This window comes from Emys orbicularis, chromosome 20, assembly GCF_028017835.1.
Source record: "Emys orbicularis isolate rEmyOrb1 chromosome 20, rEmyOrb1.hap1, whole genome shotgun sequence".
Classification (NCBI taxonomy): Eukaryota; Metazoa; Chordata; order Testudines; family Emydidae; genus Emys; species Emys orbicularis.
Window position 1 is genome coordinate 9,195,319 of NC_088702.1, and position 19,070 is coordinate 9,214,388.

The 19,070-nt window shown below is 56.3% G+C and overlaps 2 protein-coding genes across 2 annotated transcripts; one reads left to right on the plus strand and one right to left on the minus strand.

Annotated features, from left to right (window-relative positions):
* The first annotated feature begins 1,394 nt into the window (after positions 1-1,394).
* On the plus strand, positions 1,395-4,947 carry PFDN2 (prefoldin subunit 2). Its single transcript, XM_065420240.1, has 4 exons — positions 1,395-1,495; positions 1,895-1,983; positions 2,941-3,064; positions 4,624-4,947. Exons 1-4 carry the CDS (start codon positions 1,403-1,405, stop codon positions 4,801-4,803), a joined length of 486 nt encoding a protein of 161 aa, XP_065276312.1. The 5' UTR covers positions 1,395-1,402; the 3' UTR covers positions 4,804-4,947.
* A 7,357-nt stretch (positions 4,948-12,304) lies between these two features.
* On the minus strand, positions 12,305-18,647 carry KLHDC9 (kelch domain containing 9). Its single transcript, XM_065420558.1, has 4 exons — positions 17,980-18,647; positions 17,322-17,472; positions 16,967-17,165; positions 12,305-12,468 (listed from the first exon to the last, which is right to left on the minus strand). The coding sequence occupies exons 1-4, from the start codon at positions 18,645-18,647 to the stop codon at positions 12,305-12,307; spliced, it is 1,182 nt and encodes a 393-aa protein (XP_065276630.1).
* Positions 18,648-19,070: the final 423 nt, after the last annotated feature.

Here is a 19,070-nt window from a genome sequence, read left to right on the forward strand (position 1 = left end):
ACACCAATATTTCTTCATCCAGATTCATGTCCCTTTTGACGCCACTTTCTCTGAACATCTGACCTGAGAGGCTTCCTGGACTGACCATCCTAGAAACTTGGTCCCAAGAAGGTGGCTCAGGCAGCCAGAGACAAGAAACCAGTTTCTTGCTGCTCAGTGGTTTCTCTCAGCAACAGCAGGAAGGTGAAGTCTGGCCTCCCCGGGGTTGGTTGAAGGAGCTATGGGAGGGCACAGTGATATTTGCTCAGCGAACATTGAGCTTGTCTTCTCCAACACAAATAAATACCCCCAACAACCTGCCTCCAACCATAAGAACAAACCTTATCAAAGCAAAACCATCCACTGCACACACTTATTCTCCAAGGGAGAGGGTGAGAGAACAAACCACACGTGCCAGATGCCAGGCAATTGCTTAATGCATGACCGGAAGGCGCTCCTACGCCGGCGACGAGCATGACGGCATAAGAATCTACGGAGAACAGAAAGCTCGAACAACTTAATCAAAGGGCAGGGGTGTTGTAGCGTTAATAAAGGCTTCCGTTAGCCAAGATGTGCATTTGCTGTTGAAGTCAAAATGGCGTCAACACAAATCTGAGCTTTACACAGTTGGACTCCAAGTCCCTTCCCCTTTCAACTCTGACTTGGGGGGCTCTGGGGGTTGACACTAGCTCTGCAGTGAGCCCAGGGGCTGCCGGCCGCCACAGGAGCGGAGTTTTGAATGGAAAAACCCAGGCCCAGGCCCTATATTTTGCGGCACCGAAATCTCCGTCTCTGGATGGACAGAAATACAATGGCGAGATCAGACCCGCTCCTGACTGCCCAGGAAAGGGCTCAAGCTCTGAAACGGGCAGCACCCGACGGACAAAACCGGCGGGAGCAGAGGCCGCTCCCCTACCAGGGGCTCCTGGGCCAGCCCAGCCCTGTCGCCTCGTACCCCGCACCCCCCGCTCCTCCTTCCCAGGGCAGCGCCCCCCACTGGCCGTCCCCAGCCCGGCTGACTGCCAGGCACCAGCCCCCAGGGTGAGCCAGAGCGAGAGCCCTAGAGCCGGTACCGCCCCCCCGCCCGCCCGCCAGCCCCAGCCCCAGCTCCGCCCCGCCCGGCCCCCACAGCGAGCGGGGCCGTTACATGGAGCAGGCCGCGGGGACGGGGCGACTCGGCTCCTCAGGCCCAGGGCCGCCGGCGGGGTGGGCGAGGCAGCTCCTGGTTCCCCCGGACCGATGCGGCCGGAAGCCGGCGGGGGGCAGAGCCCGGAGCAAGGTCCAGCGAGCCGGAAGGGCCCCTAACGAAGGGGGCGGCCCAGGAGCGTCACTAGGGGGACGTGCCCCGAACAAATATGGCGCCCAAAGGCCCCGTTTTCCGTCCGGTGGAGGTCGTGACCCCGGAAGTTGGGAGGAACGGACCATGCGCAGAACGGGCGGGAAGATGGCGGACAGTGGGAAGAGCAAGACCGCACCGACAGCTCCATCCACCGGCAAAGCCCTGACGGCGGAGCAGGTACCGGGCGGGACCATCGCACCTGATGTGGGGGGGAGAAGTGTGTGTGTGCGCCGGGCGGGCCCATCGCATCCGATGGGGGGCGGGAATGTGTGTGTGTGTGCCCGGCTGGCTGGCCCATCGCACCCGATGGGGGACACACGTGTGTGTGTGTGTGTGCCGGGCGGGCCCATCGCACCCGATGGGGGGGACACGTGTGTGTGTGTGTGTGTGCTGGGCGGGCCCATCGCACCTAATGGGGGGGGGGGAGAAGTGTGTGTGTGCCGGGCGGGCCCATCGCACCCGATTGGGGCGGGGGGGGAGTGTGTGTATTTCGGGCGGGTCCATCGCACCCGAAGGGGGGTGTATATTGAGTGGGGTTCCCCCCCCCCCCCGACTGACCTTCCCCTCCCCCTGCAGGTGGTGGCCGGGTTCAACCGGCTGCGGCAGGAGCAGCGGGGCCTGGCCTCGAAGGCGGCGGAGCTGGAGCTGGAGCTGAACGAGCACAGGTGGGGCAGGATCGGACCCCTCCTCCCCGCGCGGAGCTGCCCTGGGGCAGCTGCTGTGGCCTCGCCTGGACCCCAACTGCGCCCTGGGGGGCTCCCCGCTGCGCAGCACGTGGCCCTTCTCCCAGATCCCCCGCGGCTCACACAGGGGCCGAGCCGGACATGGCGTAGCCCTGATCTTGGTGGCTCTGTGTCTGGGCCGTGCCCGGTGAGACGGGCCCCGCCCCTGCTCTTGCAGAGAACCCCAATCTCTGAGGCCCCGAGACGCTGAGGGCCTGGCCCAGGGTCGCACAGGGACTCTGGTGGAGTCAGGTATTGAACTGGGGTCTCCCAAGTCCCAGCTGGCATCCCAAGAGGGCCGTCCTTTTCAGCTCCCCGCGGGCACCTGCCTGCTGCTGCTTCTTGCCCGCCAGCTCTCCCTGCAGGGGATCCTGAATTGGATTCCACTGTGTGCTCCCTGGACTGGTCAGTGGGGCCAGACGGGGAAGGGAGGGGGGCAGAGCTGGAGTCCGGGTCGTTGGGGGCTGTAGGCGGGTGAGCTAGGGGGCCTGGAGAAAGCACAGCAGCCAAAGAAATGAGTCACCACCCTGGTGGGGGGCGGAAGGAGGGAAGGAGGTTCTGGGCCAGGCTGCCTGGAGATCATGGTGAGAGCTGAGACCTTGGGAGAAGGCACCCAAACAACCAACGCGCTGTTGGAAATAATCGCTGGCCTAGTGGGCGTTACCAGCCATAGTCAGGGTGATGGTGGCGGCATCCCATGGAGATGTAGGGCTTTGGCCTTGGCATGTGGGGCTTGCTTTGGGCTCTGATCCCATCGTGACTCTGAACTCAGGGCCCTGGGTATCGGGTAAGCTGGGCCTGAGACTATCCCGCGTGGCCAGGCCCTGTGGATCTGCAGCCCTGGCCGTACGGTCTCTGTGGGGTCTGGAGGGACTTCAGCAGCGTCTGCCTTTCCCACAGCCTGGTCATCGACACGTTGCGAGAGGTGGACCCCACCCGCAAGTGTTACCGCATGGTGGGCGGGGTGCTGGTGGAGCGCACCGTCAAGGAGGTCCTCCCTGCCCTGGAGAGCAACAAAGAGCAGGTAATGCGGGTGCAGGGCACCGCCAGGATCTGGGGAGGGCACTGCCCCCAAAGGCGGCCACACAGGCTCTCCTGTGGAATCCCGCTACGCTCTGAGCCCCACTGGTATGACTGCACCCTGTTTCTCTTGGTGATGGAGCGTCTTCTCCATCTTGCTGGAGGGGCCATGACATGATTAGTGCAGAGGTGGACAGGGCATTGTGTCTGGGAGTGGGGAGGTGCTGGACCCCTCTCCATTGGGCTCTGTGAGGGAGCTGGAGAGGATCAGTGTCCGCTGGATTTCAGGGGGAGTTTGGCCCCTGTGGAACCTCCCAGCCCTGGGTTCCAGAGAGACCCTACCAAGCCATCCCTTGTCCAAAAGGAGCAATTAACCCCTTCTCATCCAGGGGGTAGCACAGAGTGTGAGGGGACACTGAGTCGCGTGTATTTTTCATTAAAATCTTACAGTTCCCACGTTTTCCCAGGCCGGGCTGTCACAGCGAGTCAGTAACTGAGACAGGAATAGAACCCAGGCGTCCGGGCTCCTGTGCTTGGGCTCTTCTCAATTCCTAATTTTAATTGTTGATCTCCGGCAGGGCTGTGCTGATTGCTTCCCTTTCCCCTTCAGGGAGCTGGGAGCAGCAGTGCCTGCCTCACGGTGAGCACAGCTGCTGTGCCCTCGCTAACTGACCGACCCGCTGCCACACGCTCCCCTGCGATGTCCCACTCCTGGCCAGTGTGGCCCTGATCTCCTCCCTGGGGTGGTGGTGAAGGGGTTTCTGGCCATGCACACTGGCCTGGGGTTAAGCGACCCTGCCATCATACATGGGGAGGAGCGGATGGCAGTGTTCAGCCTGGGATTGCAATAGACATGGGGTGGGCAAACTATGGCCCGCCAGCCAGAGCCGTTTTAAGGCAGCCTGCGAGCTCCCGCTGGGGAGCGGGGTCTGGGGCTTTCCCCACTCCGGGGCACTGGGTCACGGGCCGCACCACATGGCTTGGCCCCACTCCGGTGCTCAAGCTGGGTCGGGGGCCGCATCATGCAGCCCGGCCCCGCTCCGGCGCTCCAGCCAGGGCGCTGGGTCGGAGGCTGTCCCATGCGGCTCCTGGAAGCCACGGCATGGCCCTGCTCCAGCTCCTATGCACTCCAATGGGATCTGCCAGGGTGGTACCTGCAGCTGGGGCAGCGTGCAGAACCGCCTGGCTGCGCCTCCGCGTAGGAGCCAGAGAAGGGACATGCCGCTGCTTGAGGTAAGCGCTCCCCATGCCCCAAATCCCTGCCCCAGTCCTGATCCCCCTCCTGCCCTCCCAACCCCTCGGTCCCAGCCCCAGAGCACCCTCCTACACCCCAAACTCCTTATCCCCAGAGCCCACTCCCCCAACCAGAGCCCTCACCCCCTCCCGCACCCCAACCCCAATTTTGTCAGCATTCATGGCCCGCCATACAATTCCTATTCCCAGATGTGGCCCTCAGGCCAAAAAGTGTGCCCACCCTAGGGGGGTGGAGGGAGGTGCGTGCCAGTGCCCGCCCTGCACCCCAGCCCTGACTGACTCCCTCCCTCCCTGCTTCCAACCCTGCAGATCAACAAAATCATCGAGACCCTGACCCAGCAGCTGCAGGCGAAGGGCCAGGAGCTGAACGAATTCCGGGAGAAGCACAACATCCGCGTGATGGGGGAGGACGACCAGAAGCCACCGCCCAAGGAGAGCTCCGACGGGGCGGGAGCCAAGACCAGCTCTGCCGGGGTCCTGGTCTCCTAGGAGGGAGACCATTGTGTCCAGGCCCCTACCCAAAGGACTTTCTGCATCCCTCCCCCTCCCTGACCTCTGAGGCTTAACTTTATTATTTGGTGTCGCTCTTGTAATATTTTTTGTTGTTGTTACATAAACATTTTTCTGTCACGAGCTTAGGTGAATGTGGGGCTGGGGGAGGGGCTGGACTGGCCCCCTAGAGGTTAGTTTTTGCCCACCGAGCAGGGGCACCAGCTACCGGGAAGGGATGAGTCCTTGAGTTCTGCCGATATTGCTGGTGTGGGAGCCAGATGCCACACTGGGGTTTTTATGCGGATGCCTGCTCCCAGGAGCTGCACTGAGGCGCAGCTCTCGTACGCCAGCAAGCAGGCATCCCTCGCGGCCATGTCATAGCTGGATTTGAGCTGCTGGGTAGAAAGAACAAGGATCTGCGGCCCACCACCAGGGCCTCCAGCCGGCCGACCCTCCCGCTTGTGGGAGAGGTCCTGGGAGGCTCCTGTCTCGGGGAGAGGCTCCTGTTCCAGAGCCCCGGCTGGCGGCGAGTGACAAATGAGTCTAATCAGCCCCCTGGCAACAAGTGGAGCCAGATGGCTGCCTGGCCGCAGTATTGGCCATGTGGAGGAATGGGAGTCAGGGTGGCTGCATCGCACCTGTTTCATTCCATGGGAATCTTCTCCCGGCTGGTCCCTGCCGCCAGCAGGGAAAGTCACCGGGAGCCTTCCCGTTCGGGCGGGTGGAGAATTTTTTCCATCCACGGTTTTATGGAAAATCAGGGGGTTTGTGAAGAATTGTGTTCGGTCGCGACGTCTGCTCTCTGCAGAAACTCTCGCCTCGGACGCTGCCAGGCAGCTACGCCCTGCATCTGCAAGCTGCTGAACTGCCTCGACTTGCTGCCTTCCAGAAGTGAGAACGAGCAAGTCCATGCCCAGCTCCCAGCCACCTGCGGGCTCAGGAACCGAACGCACGAAAACCAAACCAAGGATGAGAGCGTTGGCCCTGCCCGCAGCACCCCCCGTGTCCTTAAAACCCCACGAGACCCGATGGTCTTGGCAGCAGCTTGCCAAGGTCTGAATCGAGGCCAGCTCTGGGATCCCTGCTGGATGCATCGGATGCTCATGGATGAAGCTGATTTCCCCATCTGTGGCCATTCTCTCCCCGGCGGCTCATCAGTGGAGGCTGCTCGGTTCTAGCAGAGCTCGGTGTCACGGGGACAGGTCTAGAGGCATCTCGGAGCTCGCTCTGACTGCCCCCACCCTCAGGCCGTCAGCTCTCCTGCCGCGGAGTCCTGGGATTGTCCCACTTTTCGCCTGGGCCCTGGGCTTCAGCACCCTGCTGGGTTTGGTTCTTCCCTTCGGCAGCTGGGCCCAGTGCTGAATACAGTGACCAAGCTGCTTCTTTAAATAAATAAATATATGGAGATATACCTGAGAGGTCATCGAGTCCACCCCCCTGCCTTCACTAGCAGGACCAAGTACTGATTTTGCCCCGGATCCCTAAGTGGCCCCCTCAAGGATTGAGCTCACAACCCTGGGTTTAGCAGGCCAATGCTCAAACCACTGAGCTATCCCTCTCCCCCAGACCTGTTTATTTTAACAAAGTGTTTGGGGGGGAATGGATTTCAAATCACAGACAGTCTATACCCAGGCCTGTCTTCATAGAATCATAGAATATCAGGGTTGGAAGGGACCTCAGGAGGTCATCTAGTCCAACCCCCTGCTCAAAGCAGGACCAATTCCTAACTAAATCATCCCAGCCAGGGTTTTGTCAAGCCTGACCTTAAAAACCTCTAAGGAAGGAGATTCCACCACCTCCCTAGGTAACCCATTCCAGTGCTTCACCGCCCTCCTAGTGAAATAGTGTTTCCTAATATCCAACCTAAACCTCCCCCACTGCAACTTGAGACTACTACTCCTTGTTCTGTCATCTGCTACCACTGAGAACAGTCTAGATCCATCCTCTTTGGAACCCCCTTTCAGGTAGTCGAAAGCAGCTATCAAATCCCCCCTCATTCTTCTCTTCTGCAGACTAAACAATCCCAGTTCCCTCAGCCTCTCCTCATAAGTCATGTGCTCCAGCCCCCTAAGGCTTTGCCCTCCCCAAGCCAGGCCTGACTTCACACACACCAGTTCCCCCAAAGACCTCCCTGAACAGCTCCCCCACAACGCCCACGTGCAATGGTCTGATTCTGGGGGTCGGCTTGTTGTGCGGGTGTTGCGTTTAATGGCCTGTGCTAGAGGGGTCTAGCTGATCTGGCCTTGAACTTGAGGACTCTGGTCTCTTTTCAAGCTGCTACCGTCTGGTTCCCAGGCCTCTTCCCAGCCTGACGCTGTCTCGTGACTTCTCACGTGTTTGCTGAGAAATGGCTTAGCTGGAGCTGTTATTCCTTACAGCTGCACCCTCATTAAACGAAACCAATCTAGTCCTCCAGTAACGTCGCAATCGCCAGACCAGCATGCAGGGTTTATAACTTAGCCCAGAGCAGCTCCCACTTCCATTACCCGGTGAAAGGATATTGCTTTCACAGCTCTGCTGCCCCCGCTGCTGAAGGGAGATCGCAGTTTGGGACATCTCCCAGTTCACTATAATCCCTGGCCTAATGCAAACCTGTCCAGTTCCCTAAGATGCCACTGGGAAGATCACCCTAGCCAGAAACTTGAGCATGTTGACCTTTTAAAATGTACAGCCAAAAAGCACAGCGCTAAGCAGGAAAGTTTGCAGCTGCGGCATGGCCCACATCCCGATGATGATTTAATTGGATCAGCCTAGACTTGGTGGTGCAACGAACTGTCCAAGGAAGGAGATTGAAGGGTTTGACATCCTGAACCCCCAGGATGCATCTAGAAATAGGACACACGGTGGGACAAACAAGTCGACAGCTGGGAACGGTACAGAATTTCAAGCATTCATCACTCAGCTCTTGCTTAATGCAAACTGACTGTATTTGGTGTTCACTCGCTTTTAGACCTGACATAAGAATGGCCCTACTGGGTCAGACCAAGGGTCCATCTAGCCCAGTATCCTGTCTTCCGACAGTGGCCAGTGCCAGGTGTCCCAGAGGGAATGAACAGAGCAGGTGATCATCAAGTGATCCATGCCCTGTCGCTCATTCCCAGCTTCTGGCAAACAGAGGCTAAGACACCATCCCTGCCCATCCTGGCTAATAGCCATTGCTGGACCTATCCTCCATGAACTTATCTAGTTCTTTTTTGAACCCTGTTATGATCTTAGCCTTCACAACATCCTCTGGCAAGGAGTTCTACAGGTTGACTGTGTGTTGTGTGAAGAAATACTTCCTTTTGTTTGTTTTAAACCCGCTGCCTATTAATTTCATTTGGTGACCCCTAGTTCTTGTGTTATGAGAAGTAGTAAACAACACTTCCTTATCTACTTTCTCTACACCAGTCATGATTTTATAGACCTCAATCATATCTCCCCTTAGCCATCTCTTTTCCAAGCTGAAAAGTCCCAGTCTTATTAATCTCTCCTCATATTGAAGCTGTTCCATACCCCTAATAATTTTTATTGCCCTTTTCTGAACCTTTTCCAATTCCAATATATCTGTTTTGAGATGGGGTGACCACATCTGCACGCAGTATTCAAGGTGTGGGCGTACCATGGATTTATATAGAGGCAACATGATATTTCTGTCCTATTATCTATCCCTTTCTTAATTATTCCCAGCATTCTGTTCGCTTTTTTGACTGCCGCTGCACACTGAGTGGATGTTTTCAGAGAACTATCCACAATAGGGTGACCAGATGTCCCGATTTTATAGGGACAGTCCCGATATTTGGGGCTTTTTATTATATGGGCTCCTATTACCCCCCCACCCCCATCCCGATTTTTCACACTTGCTATCTGGTCACCCTAATCCACAATGACTCCAAGATCTCTTTCTTGAGAGATAACAGCTAATTTAGACCCCATCATTGTATGTGTATAGTTGGAATGATGTTTTCCAATGTGCATTACTTTGCATTAATCAACATTAAATTTCATCTGCCATTTTGTTGCCCAGTCACCCAGTTTGTGAGATCCTTTTGTAGCTCTTCACAGTCTGCCTGGGTCTTAACTATCTTTAGTAATTTTGTATCTGCAAATTTTGCCACTTCACTATTTACCCCTTTTTCCAGATTATTTATAAATATGTTGAATAGGACTGGTCCCAGTACAGATCCCTGGAGGATACCACTATTTACCTCTCTCCATTCTGAAAACTGACCATTTATTCCTACCCTTTGTTTCCTATCTTTTAACCAGTTACCAATCCATGAGAGCACCTTCCCTCTTATCTCTATCTTATCCCTATCCTCCTTATTTGTTTTTCTTTCCCTGTTTGCTGGGATGCCACTAAACCTCCTGCTTTTTAGTCCTGGCTTAACTTTAGAGCCAAAGTCGGTAACCATATGTGGGGTTCTCTGCTTGTGGAACCAATCCCTCTCCTTCGCCACGGATTCCTCGACTGCTTGCAGGGCATCAAACATGCTCGGCCATCAGCTTTGACGGGCTTTTGGAGAGAGGACTTGAATTTCAACAGCTTGGCCTCCAGCGGCAGAGATCCTGCAACTGGCGGCTCCGTTAGTGTTAGCACAAGAACGCGGGAGGCTGGGGTGCATCCTAGGTTGGAGAATTTGCAGCTGGTTTGCTCTAGGCTGAATCACTGCCGCTGCTCTACACCAGTGGTTTTCAAACGGCGGGTCGCGACCCAGTACTGGGGTGCAGAATGGAAGGCAGTGGGTCGCAGCGGCTCCGGTCAGCACCGCCCACCAGGCGGTTAAAAGTCCCGTCGGTCCCTACCTGTTCTGACATTGCGCTGAGCTCTGGATGCAGCCAGCAGCAGGTCCGGCTCCTAGGCGGGGCGGCCACAGGGTTCCACGTGCTGCCCCTGCCACGAGCACTGATTCTGCACTCCCATTGGCCAGAAGCCAGCCAATGGGAGCTGAGGGGGTGAGGTGGGTGGTGCCCACAGGTGAGATCCACGCGGATCCACTTGCGCGCCTCCGCCTAGGAGCCAGACCTGCTGCTGGCCACTTCTGGGGTGCAGCGTGATCCGCGGTGCCAGGACAGGCTGCCTTAGCACCCCTGCTGCACCACTGTGGCAAGCCTGTGCCCCAATCCCCTGCCCCAGCCCTGAGCCCCCCCACCCCAGAGTCCCTTCCTGCACCCCAAACCTCTCATCCCCAGCCCCACCCCAGAGCCTGCACCCCCTGCCCCAGCTCTGAGCCCCCACAAACACAGAGAACTCTCCTGCACCCCAAATCCCACAGCCCTCACCCCCACACCCCAACCCTCTGCCCCAGCCCTGAGCCCTTCCCACTCCCCAAACCCCTCATCCCCAGCTCCGTTGGGTCACGGGCATCAGCTTGGTGGCCAGAAACCCCCCCCACACACTGCTCTACAGCCCATCCAGCCCCACCGCAGAACAAAGTTAGCTGTGGTGCAGTTTTTGGTGAAATAGAACCATGGGTGCTATATATTCTAGTCCAGCTCCTTAGCTGATGGATGCATGGTGCTGCACCCTTTATATCCACAGAGGATCCATCCTTCTGTTCCTACCCTCCCAGCCCACTCAGGTGCTGGCTGTCAGAGGGCTTGGCTTTTCCAGGCCATTGCTTTTCCAGGGCAAAACCCAGTTTGCAATAGCTTGAGGTTCACCAGTCCAACTCCTGCTCCCTGCTGAAACTGCAATCCCTGGGCCTGAAATAAAACACTCCTGCACTGCCAGAGGAGAATGGATGACTGGAGCTAAGCCAGGAGTTGGAGACAAACTCTCTGTGACCTGCTGGGTAGACACAGCCTGGACCCAATCTGCACTAATCGCTCCTGATTCCAGGCCAGGACTTGGGAGCTGTGACCCCAGAGAGTCCAGCCAAGTGACCCCAGTGATTGCTGGGAGATGACTTTGGCAGTTCAGCCCAGTGTTTTGGGGCTTGATTCCAGAACCCTATGGAGGGGGTGGGGCACGCACAGACCACCTTCTCCACAGTCTCAGCAGAAGATATTTTTAAAAACTCAATCTCTAGGTGTTACGAGTGCAAAGAAAACCCACCTCCGCTGCAGAGATGCCCGCCTGAGTTTGCAGAGAGTCTGAAACAGTTAGTGCATGTAGTCCAGTAGTGCTAAGGGGACCCCCAGCTTAGATGGGGGCTCCTGTACTGGATGCTGCACACACACCGCACAGTCCTCGCATCAAAGAGCTTACAGCGTAACTAGACAAGCCAGCCCTGGGGCTGGTGGAAAGGGCTGGAACATACAGAGGGTGAGCGCAGCTGGGCGTGGGCATGCGCATGTTAGAGCAGGAATCCTCCCCCCCCCCCCCCCGCCCCTCCAACCAGCAAGGTTGGTTCTCTTTGCTCCTCTACAGCATCCGGAGGAGGCAACGTCAAGCTGCCCTTCACGCCCCAACCCCCGTGCCTCAGCTCTGACCTTCTGGGAGGGGCAGAAACGAGACCAGCCCATCCCTGGCCCTTTACTGAGTGTGCCCCCCAAGGGAAGCGGTGGGCACATATGGCCCCCCATAGGGTGGGGTACATCTGCAGGACCACGTGGCTGGCAGAAGAGTCCGAGAGGCTGTGATGTCCCATCATATCATGCGCTGAAGGGGGAAGCAAACACGGGCCCGAGTTATTTTTAGGAGGTGATTAATGCCAAGTCCTTTGGCCAGGGACTTGTCTCAGCAGAGGACTCTTTAATTTTACAAGGCGCTCACTTGGCATACGAATGTGGGAAAGTTTCTGGCTGTGGTGCCGTGAGAGCTGTATGGAAGCCAAGGTCCTTTCTCCTGGCATGAGCTGAGGGCCGGGCTGGTCGTACTAAGCGATCTGCCGACAGCGCGGCTTGAAACCTCAGAGAAACCAGTCTGGGTGCTGGAGGGTGCAGCCGCCTTCCTGGGGCTGCTGGTGCAGGCACTCGCCCGTTCGCTTTCCTCATTTCACACACGAACTAGGGGAGCGAGGCTGTCTAGCACCAGGTTGTTTCTCGGCCCTGCCTCGGACAAGGGCCGGGCCGGCCAGTCATTTCCTCTGATGAATTCTCGAGAGGGTGGAAGGCTTTATTTTAACGGTGATCCGTGGGGGAAGAGAACAGCTCCCTGCCCTTCCCCCGCTCTCGGCAGATCACCAGGACCTGCCCTATTCAGCCATGTTTGGTTTCTTTTCCCCCTGCGACATGTCAGCACCACCACACCTGGCCTCTCCTGGCTGTGCTGGAGGCTGTAGAGAGCCGACTGCGTGTTCCTAGAGACCGGCGGGGGGGGGGTGGGGGGGTGTCTGACTCTTTAACAAAGAAACTTTTTCTCCCCAATCTCTCTCTGTGTTTGAGTTAAATCCCTGATGCCAGCGTGCAGCTCCCTGCGAAGAGGAGGGGGAGCTGGGCCAACAAGGGGCACTTTTATTACATATACACAGAGCTGGCTCTCAAGGTTGATTGCAGGAGCGGCACGATTGCCAGGGAAAGGGTGGGGAGGGCGCCAGCGAGGAGGGGGACATCCTCATCTCTCTCCTCTTCCCCACTAGGGGATCTCTAAGACACAGATCTCAGGGCAGGGGGTCTTCCCATCTGGGCCAAAGCCCCCCACAAGATAGAGCTTGTCGTTCCAAAGGCACGTGCGGTGCCCGACTCTCTTCTGGCCCCGATCTGAGCAGGGGAAGCGGAACCAGCTCGGTGGCGAGCATCCTGGAAAACACAATAGGAAAGGAGCAGCTTTGGCCGGGCCAAAGTCAATGCCCAGCTCCCTCCGCCCCTCTTGCTGTGTTAGCTCCCAGGCCGCTCTCCAGGTCACAGCTACTGCACATCGAAGATGACAGCTCATACAGAACAGATATGGGCTTGGGACTCCTCCAGGATTTAAATAAAAAACAGGGGGAGAATGGGATTTAGGGAGGAGTGGGAACCAGGACTAACAGCAGCCCTGCCCTGGGTGACCTTCTCGTGCCTCAGTTTCTCCATCAGTGAAATGGGGATGATAGCTCTTTTCATAGGAGAGCGGTTACAGTTCAAATGATCAGAGGCACCATGCAGCAGGGACTAGTACCCTGCTTCCTCCAGCTGGCCCATCTTGTCTAGTCTCCCGTTGTTGACAGCGACCAGTGTCAAAAGCTACAGAGGCAGATATTAATGACCAGGACCCTCCCCTTGCCAAACAAACCACACCTGTGCCATGCAATACATTCCTTCCTGACCGCCAACCAGCTCATGCCCTGAAGCATGAGGACTGAAAACCCTTAGAAGTTTCTCCTGGCTACTGTGACCGCAGGGGCTGTCTTCAGCTGTATCAATGTTACAATCCCTTCTTTGTAATCCTCACTAATCAATTTGCCTCCACTGCAGCGAGTTCCACAGGGGAATGATAACATTGCAATGGAAAGTATTTCCTTTTTTCTTTTTTAAAGATGCTGCCTTATGAAAATGACCAGCAGCAGCTTCCAGGGAGGGCAAGGGAGACTTTCATTGGTTATTAGCAAGAGAAATTGGCTTTTATTGAAACCCTACACAAAATAAGCCTTTATTGACTGCAGGAAAAATATTAACGTTTTATTTAACTGTGTGTGTTTTGAGGCACGTTTGGCTCTGCTCTAGCTCTCTGAAGCTCTTGTTATCTGGCCCCGTCCCCGTATGTCTGAGCACCCCCCCAATGTTTGATGTATTTATCCTCAGAACACCCCCAGGAGGCAGGGCAGGGCTGTTACTCCCATTGTACAGGTGAGGAATGGAGGGACTATAGCCTTGAGATTCACAAAAGTGCCTAAACCCCAGACTTAGGCACCTAAATCTGTATTTAGGCACCTAAATCCCAGTTTAAGGCTCCACTGCGAATCACCAAATTCCCCCTGGCCCCGTAGGCGACTATGCTTGCCACCGACATATTTGCAGGCAAAATTTCTCTCGGCGTCTGCGTTCCTGCCTCTGGGTACAGGCATTGCTGACCCCTGTAGTTGCGCAGACGCCCATCTCCCATCTGAGCCCCGCAGCGATTCATGAACCGGGGAAGACAGACGTCAAGCCGCCTACCTCGCAAGCAGGATCTGATCCGGCAGGCGTGCTCCGAGGCCGCCTACCAGAGGGGGCCCTGGAGGTGAGTTCGCACACAGCAGCTGGGGGGGGGGGGGTTGGAAGAGCAAGACACCCCTTCCCCCCACTTAAAACTCTTAGCCCAGTGGTTAGGATGCTCACCTGGAGCGTGAGTGACCCCTGGCTCAAGTCCCTCCTCCCCCAGTAAAGGAAGGGATTTGAACAGGGATCTGCCACCTCTCAGGCGAGTACCTTAACCACTGGGTTATGGGACAGTCTGAGATAGGGCTCGTCAATCTCTCCTGGTGTGGCTGGTGCACTTCTGATAACTAAAGAGTCAGTGGAGCAGGGGACTGGATCCCCCCGTCCTGGGTGAGTGCTCGAACCACCAGGCTACACAGCCATCCTCATGCTTCTACTTTCTCTCTGTGGTCCAACTGTGACATTATTAATATAACCTATGACCGTATAGATCACTGGTACAACCACTGTTATATATTTGCAGCAAATATTGTACAAAGGTTGTCATGTAAGGTGTCTAGGGAAAGGTTATGGTTTGCTGGTTATGATTATGCTATCTGTATGTGTGTATCCTTTTTGTAGTTGAAGTTATGAATATTGGCTATGTACTTGTGTATCAATGTGTTTTGATTCTGAAGTAGCCTTAGTAAAAGCATTTGGTCAGCTTCTTGAGAAAGGAATTTGCAAATTAAGTGCCCAATCAAGAAACACTTAATGGACAATGACCCTTGGGAGACTCCAATCCACATAAGAAGTCTTCCTGGGAACTTTCAAGATAGCATGTAAGCAATGGCTGCCACCTGTAAAGAACGGAGTCATGCATGGACATGTGACTTGCCCAGGTGACTCCAAACTCCATTTTGCTGTAATTTTCCACAGTAAGAACAAAGAGGTGTCCTTACACCTGGAAGACACTATAATAGACAGCTACCTTATTTCCATCTGGTCTTCAATCCTGCTTCTGACCTCTGGAGGGACTTTGCTACAAACCGAAGCTCTGAACAAAGGACTGAATGACCCATCCCAGCTGTGGCTGTACTCCAGAGACTTGATTTGAACCTGTAGTTTATTCCATCACTGCTACAAGCCTGAACCAAGAACTTTGCCATTACTCTATGTAATTGATTCTATTTAACCAATTCTAGCTCTCATCTATATCTTTTTCCTTTTATGAATAAACTTTTAGATTCTAAAGGATTGGCAACAGTGTGATTTGTGGGTAAGATCTGATTTGTATATTGACCTGGGGCTTGGTCCTTCGGGATCGGGAGAACCTTTTTTCTTTTACTGGGGTATTGGTTTTCATAACCTTTTGTCCCCATAACGAGTGGCACTGGTGGTGATACTGGGAAACTGGAGTGTCTAAGGGAATTGCTTGTGTGACTTATGGTTAGCCAGTGGGGTAAAACCAAAGTCTTCTCGGTCTGGCTGGTTTGGTTTGCCTTGGGCTGTAACTGCCCTGCTTTGAGCAATTTATCCTGAATTGACACTCTCAGAAGTGTCCCACCAAAGCCAGCATCGTTACACCAACTCACAATGAACAGGTCCAACAGGAGAGGTGGAGGGAGCCCCCCATCAGAATAGCTCGTAACCCAACGGTTTGGGATGCAAATCTGAGAGGTGCAAGACTGCTCTTCCAATCCCTTCCCGTATCGGGCGGAGGGGGGACGTGAACTGGGGTCTCCCACATTGCCTGACTGCTGGGCTGAGAGGTATAAGGGAGGGGTCTGCCGCATCCCCTTGCCACAAGGAGCTGAAGGTGCTGACTTCCAAAGAGGGGTCCTGGCTGTGGATCGCGGTGTGGGGCTTAAGACACACCCCTCTTGTCAGGATCTCCCATTGGCTAGCCTAGGTGCCTAACTCCTAGCCGGCTGGCTTTTGCGGATGACAGTCCAAGATGACTCTCCCCATTGGGCATGTAGGGACCCTGGGGGCAAGCGGTGGCTTTGGGAATCGCAGCATGTGCCCGTGGGCTTGTCTACGTGCCTAAAAGTACCTTTGTGAATCTAGGCCCCTGTGACTTGCTCAAGGTCCCCCAGGGCATCTGTGGCAAACGGGGACTGATTCAAGGTTTCCTAGGGCCCCGGCTAGCCCACTAGCCACTGGGCCAGCCTTCCTTCCAGGCCATTCTTCCACTCCTGGCTGGGTTTGTGACATTTGAGGTGATGGAGTCAGTTAGCTGCATAACCAGCCTGGAGTTCGTGATTCGCACAGGAAGACCACAATTCTCGGTCACACTCGGGGCCCCGGCAATGCGTGGTGAACAGGGCATTAGCGTAAAGAAGTAGGACTCCAGCCCTGACCATTCAAAAATCCCAAGCCAGGCCCCAAAATCAGGACATTCAAAAAAAAAAAAAAACCCTAATACAATTTGGGTTCTTCCTATTCACTGTTAGGCTTTCAGGGGTCACACGTTTACACACTTGTCTCTGCAGCTGGGAGGGCTAGAGACTGACTTTTTTACAAGGTCAGAGGTGTGTTTCGCCTCTAATCTCATGATTCCAGGAGCCGGGGCTTTGAGAAAAGCACCAGATCTTGCAAGACGCGCAATAACATCGTGAGAGGTGGCAACACTGGAACCCAGACCCAAATCAGCGAATGCCAAGCTCTGAAATCCTCCCCTTGTGTCATTCCATGGCTGGGAAAGGCTGGCGGAGAACGGAGGCTGCACACTATGCCCAGCCCAGGTCTGGATCGCCAGCTCGACCGGATTGCAAGATCCGCCCCGACTGACAGGCGAGGACAGCCTGAGCGGTCAGGTTCATCTTCACTCCCCAGGGGCAGCCTGTGGAAACTACAGCTCCCAAGAGGCAATGCACAATGGCGAGCAGGATGGAGTGATGCATGCTAGGAACTGTAGTTTGTAGAGGCTGCACTTCAGCATCAAGGAGAAAGTGGCTAGAGGGAGGCTAGAGGGGCGGGGAGCTCTGCGGGGACATAAAGGTTGCCCCCATGGGTGTAGTGATGTGACACTAGGATTCCTGTCTCCAGTATGAACACCTGACACCTGAGCTAAAGGAGACTCCCCATTAGCTCTGTGCAGTACGGGGGCTGTGACACACGGACTCAGCCGTTCTGATTCCACCCAGTGGAGGGCAGTAGTACATACACACACGCGCACGCCTGTGCTCTCCTCTCTTACTTGTATCGTAGACATAGAGATCATTACAGACGGTGTCTCGCCCCTTCGTTAGGGTCTCCCCACCAAAAGCCACCGCAAAGGGACCCACCACCGTGCAGGATTGGTGCCTCAGGCCTTTCGGAGCCTGCCGTGAGCCATTCTCGGAGCCAACCAGACGGGAGAGCTGCTCTGTCAGCTTGGGGGCATGGATGGACTCTACCTAGGAGGAAGGAAAGGGAAGAAGGAGGGTCAGTTTGTGGATTTGCCTGCTACTGTACTCCAGCCCTGGCCTCTTCCACCAGGGGGCTCTGAGGGGAGTGGGGCAGGAGCAAAGGGCTCATTCTGGGGAAGTGACAGTCCAGAGCCAGACACTCACGTGGATTTTCCCCTTGTCCCAGCGCCCGGCCACCTCGCAGTCGGAGGAGTCACGGCCCCCGAACACCACCAGCTGGTAGCCACCTGCGTCACGGAGCAGCATGGCCGAGTGTCCGGCCCGAGAGGCTGTCCGCGATTCCTCCTCCTTGTACCTAGAGCACAGAGAGGCATTACGGGTGCTTGGCATGGGCCAACCAGCCCACTCACAGTGCCCAGGGGTGGGAAGTTAGGGGAGCATCCCAGTACATGGGGCCCTAGGACCTGAGCACCTTAAATTTGGGGGTGTGGAATCCATATGGGCCGAACCAAAACCCTGGATCCCAACTCTCCTGGGCATCGGGGAGTTGATAATCCAGATCTCATGCCCAGTGGGTACGGCAATGGCCATTTCTAGGGCACAGTCCTCCCCAGTGCTGGGCACAGACCCGATGGCCCCTTCCCCCATAGCCTGGATCTCAGGGGGACAGCCCAGGGCTCTGGGGTTCCCACAGGTGAATCCCTCTAAGGGGTGCGTCCAAATTCAAACCCGCTACCCAGTTTCAATCAGATGCCACCCTGCAGGGGGGTGAGCAACTCGGCCCAGCCGCCCCCATGTGCGCCTCTCTCAGTGTGGTGGGGGGGCCCATCCACAGAGCCCAGTCGGGGAGGAAGGGACCTACCAGTAGGTCTTGGTGGCGGGGTTGACGCGCAGGGTGTAGATGCTGGCGAAGCGCCGCTGGGTGCGAAGCCCGCCCTCCCTGCCCACCACCCGCAACTCATGCTCCGACACCTTGGTACAGGTGTGGCTGCTGAGCCCCACGGGGGGGTCGTTGGAGGGCCCCTCGGCCCAGCGCTCCCACTGTCCCCGCTCGGTGTCCCAGCAGCACACGGCCGAGACCCTGTGGGCGCCGTCCCAGCCCCCCACCACGCACAGCCAGTGGTCGGCCAGCACCGCCGTGTCGTGGTGGCTGCGCTGGTACCCGCCGTCGGGGCCCACTGTCTCAGCCGTCAGCAGGGTGGGGTCAAAGGCCACCAAGTCCCCCAGTGGGGGCTCCTTGGGCTTGCCCAATTTCAGCCCCCCGAAGAGCAGCAGCTTCCCTCGCACCACGTCGCATGAGTGGTAGGCGCGTGCAAGCAGGGCGTCCCGTGCGATGGGCTTCCACGCCCAGCTGCTGGCCGTGGCCATCGTGCCGGCTTCCACCCGCAGGGGCAAAGTGCCAGCAGCGAAAGGATTCGCCTGTAAAGGAAGCAATGGGGTTAGTGAGCGGGTCTGGCAGTAGGGACTCCTGGGTCCTGTTCCCAGCTCTGCCCTCGCCTGCTGGGTGATGTCAGACAAGTCACCTCTCATCTCTCTACAGAGGGGCTGTCAGTACTGTACTGTGTACATTGTACATGTTCAGCATCGCCCTCTGCTGGATGGAATCACAATGGGTCAACTGTGTGTCATAGGCACTACATTGCTAAGAGCTCATGGCGATTCTCTCTCGCCCATCCCTGCAGTATCTCAGATAAAGGCTCCCTCACGCTATAGGAATTTGGAGGCAGGTTTTAAACTCTCCCTCTGGTGTGGATGGGTTTTGCCCTGTGAGTCCCTATGAGACACCTAAAATCGCGCTCGTTGCAATGGGTGCTGCTGGGAAGGCCAATTTTGGAGAACTGTCCTGACCCAGATCGCACCTGCCCCTGCAGTCAGAGCTCCACCCTACCAGACACACTTGTGCATCACCCCATCTTGTGCACTCCTCCCCACCCAACCCCCATGCACCAGCAT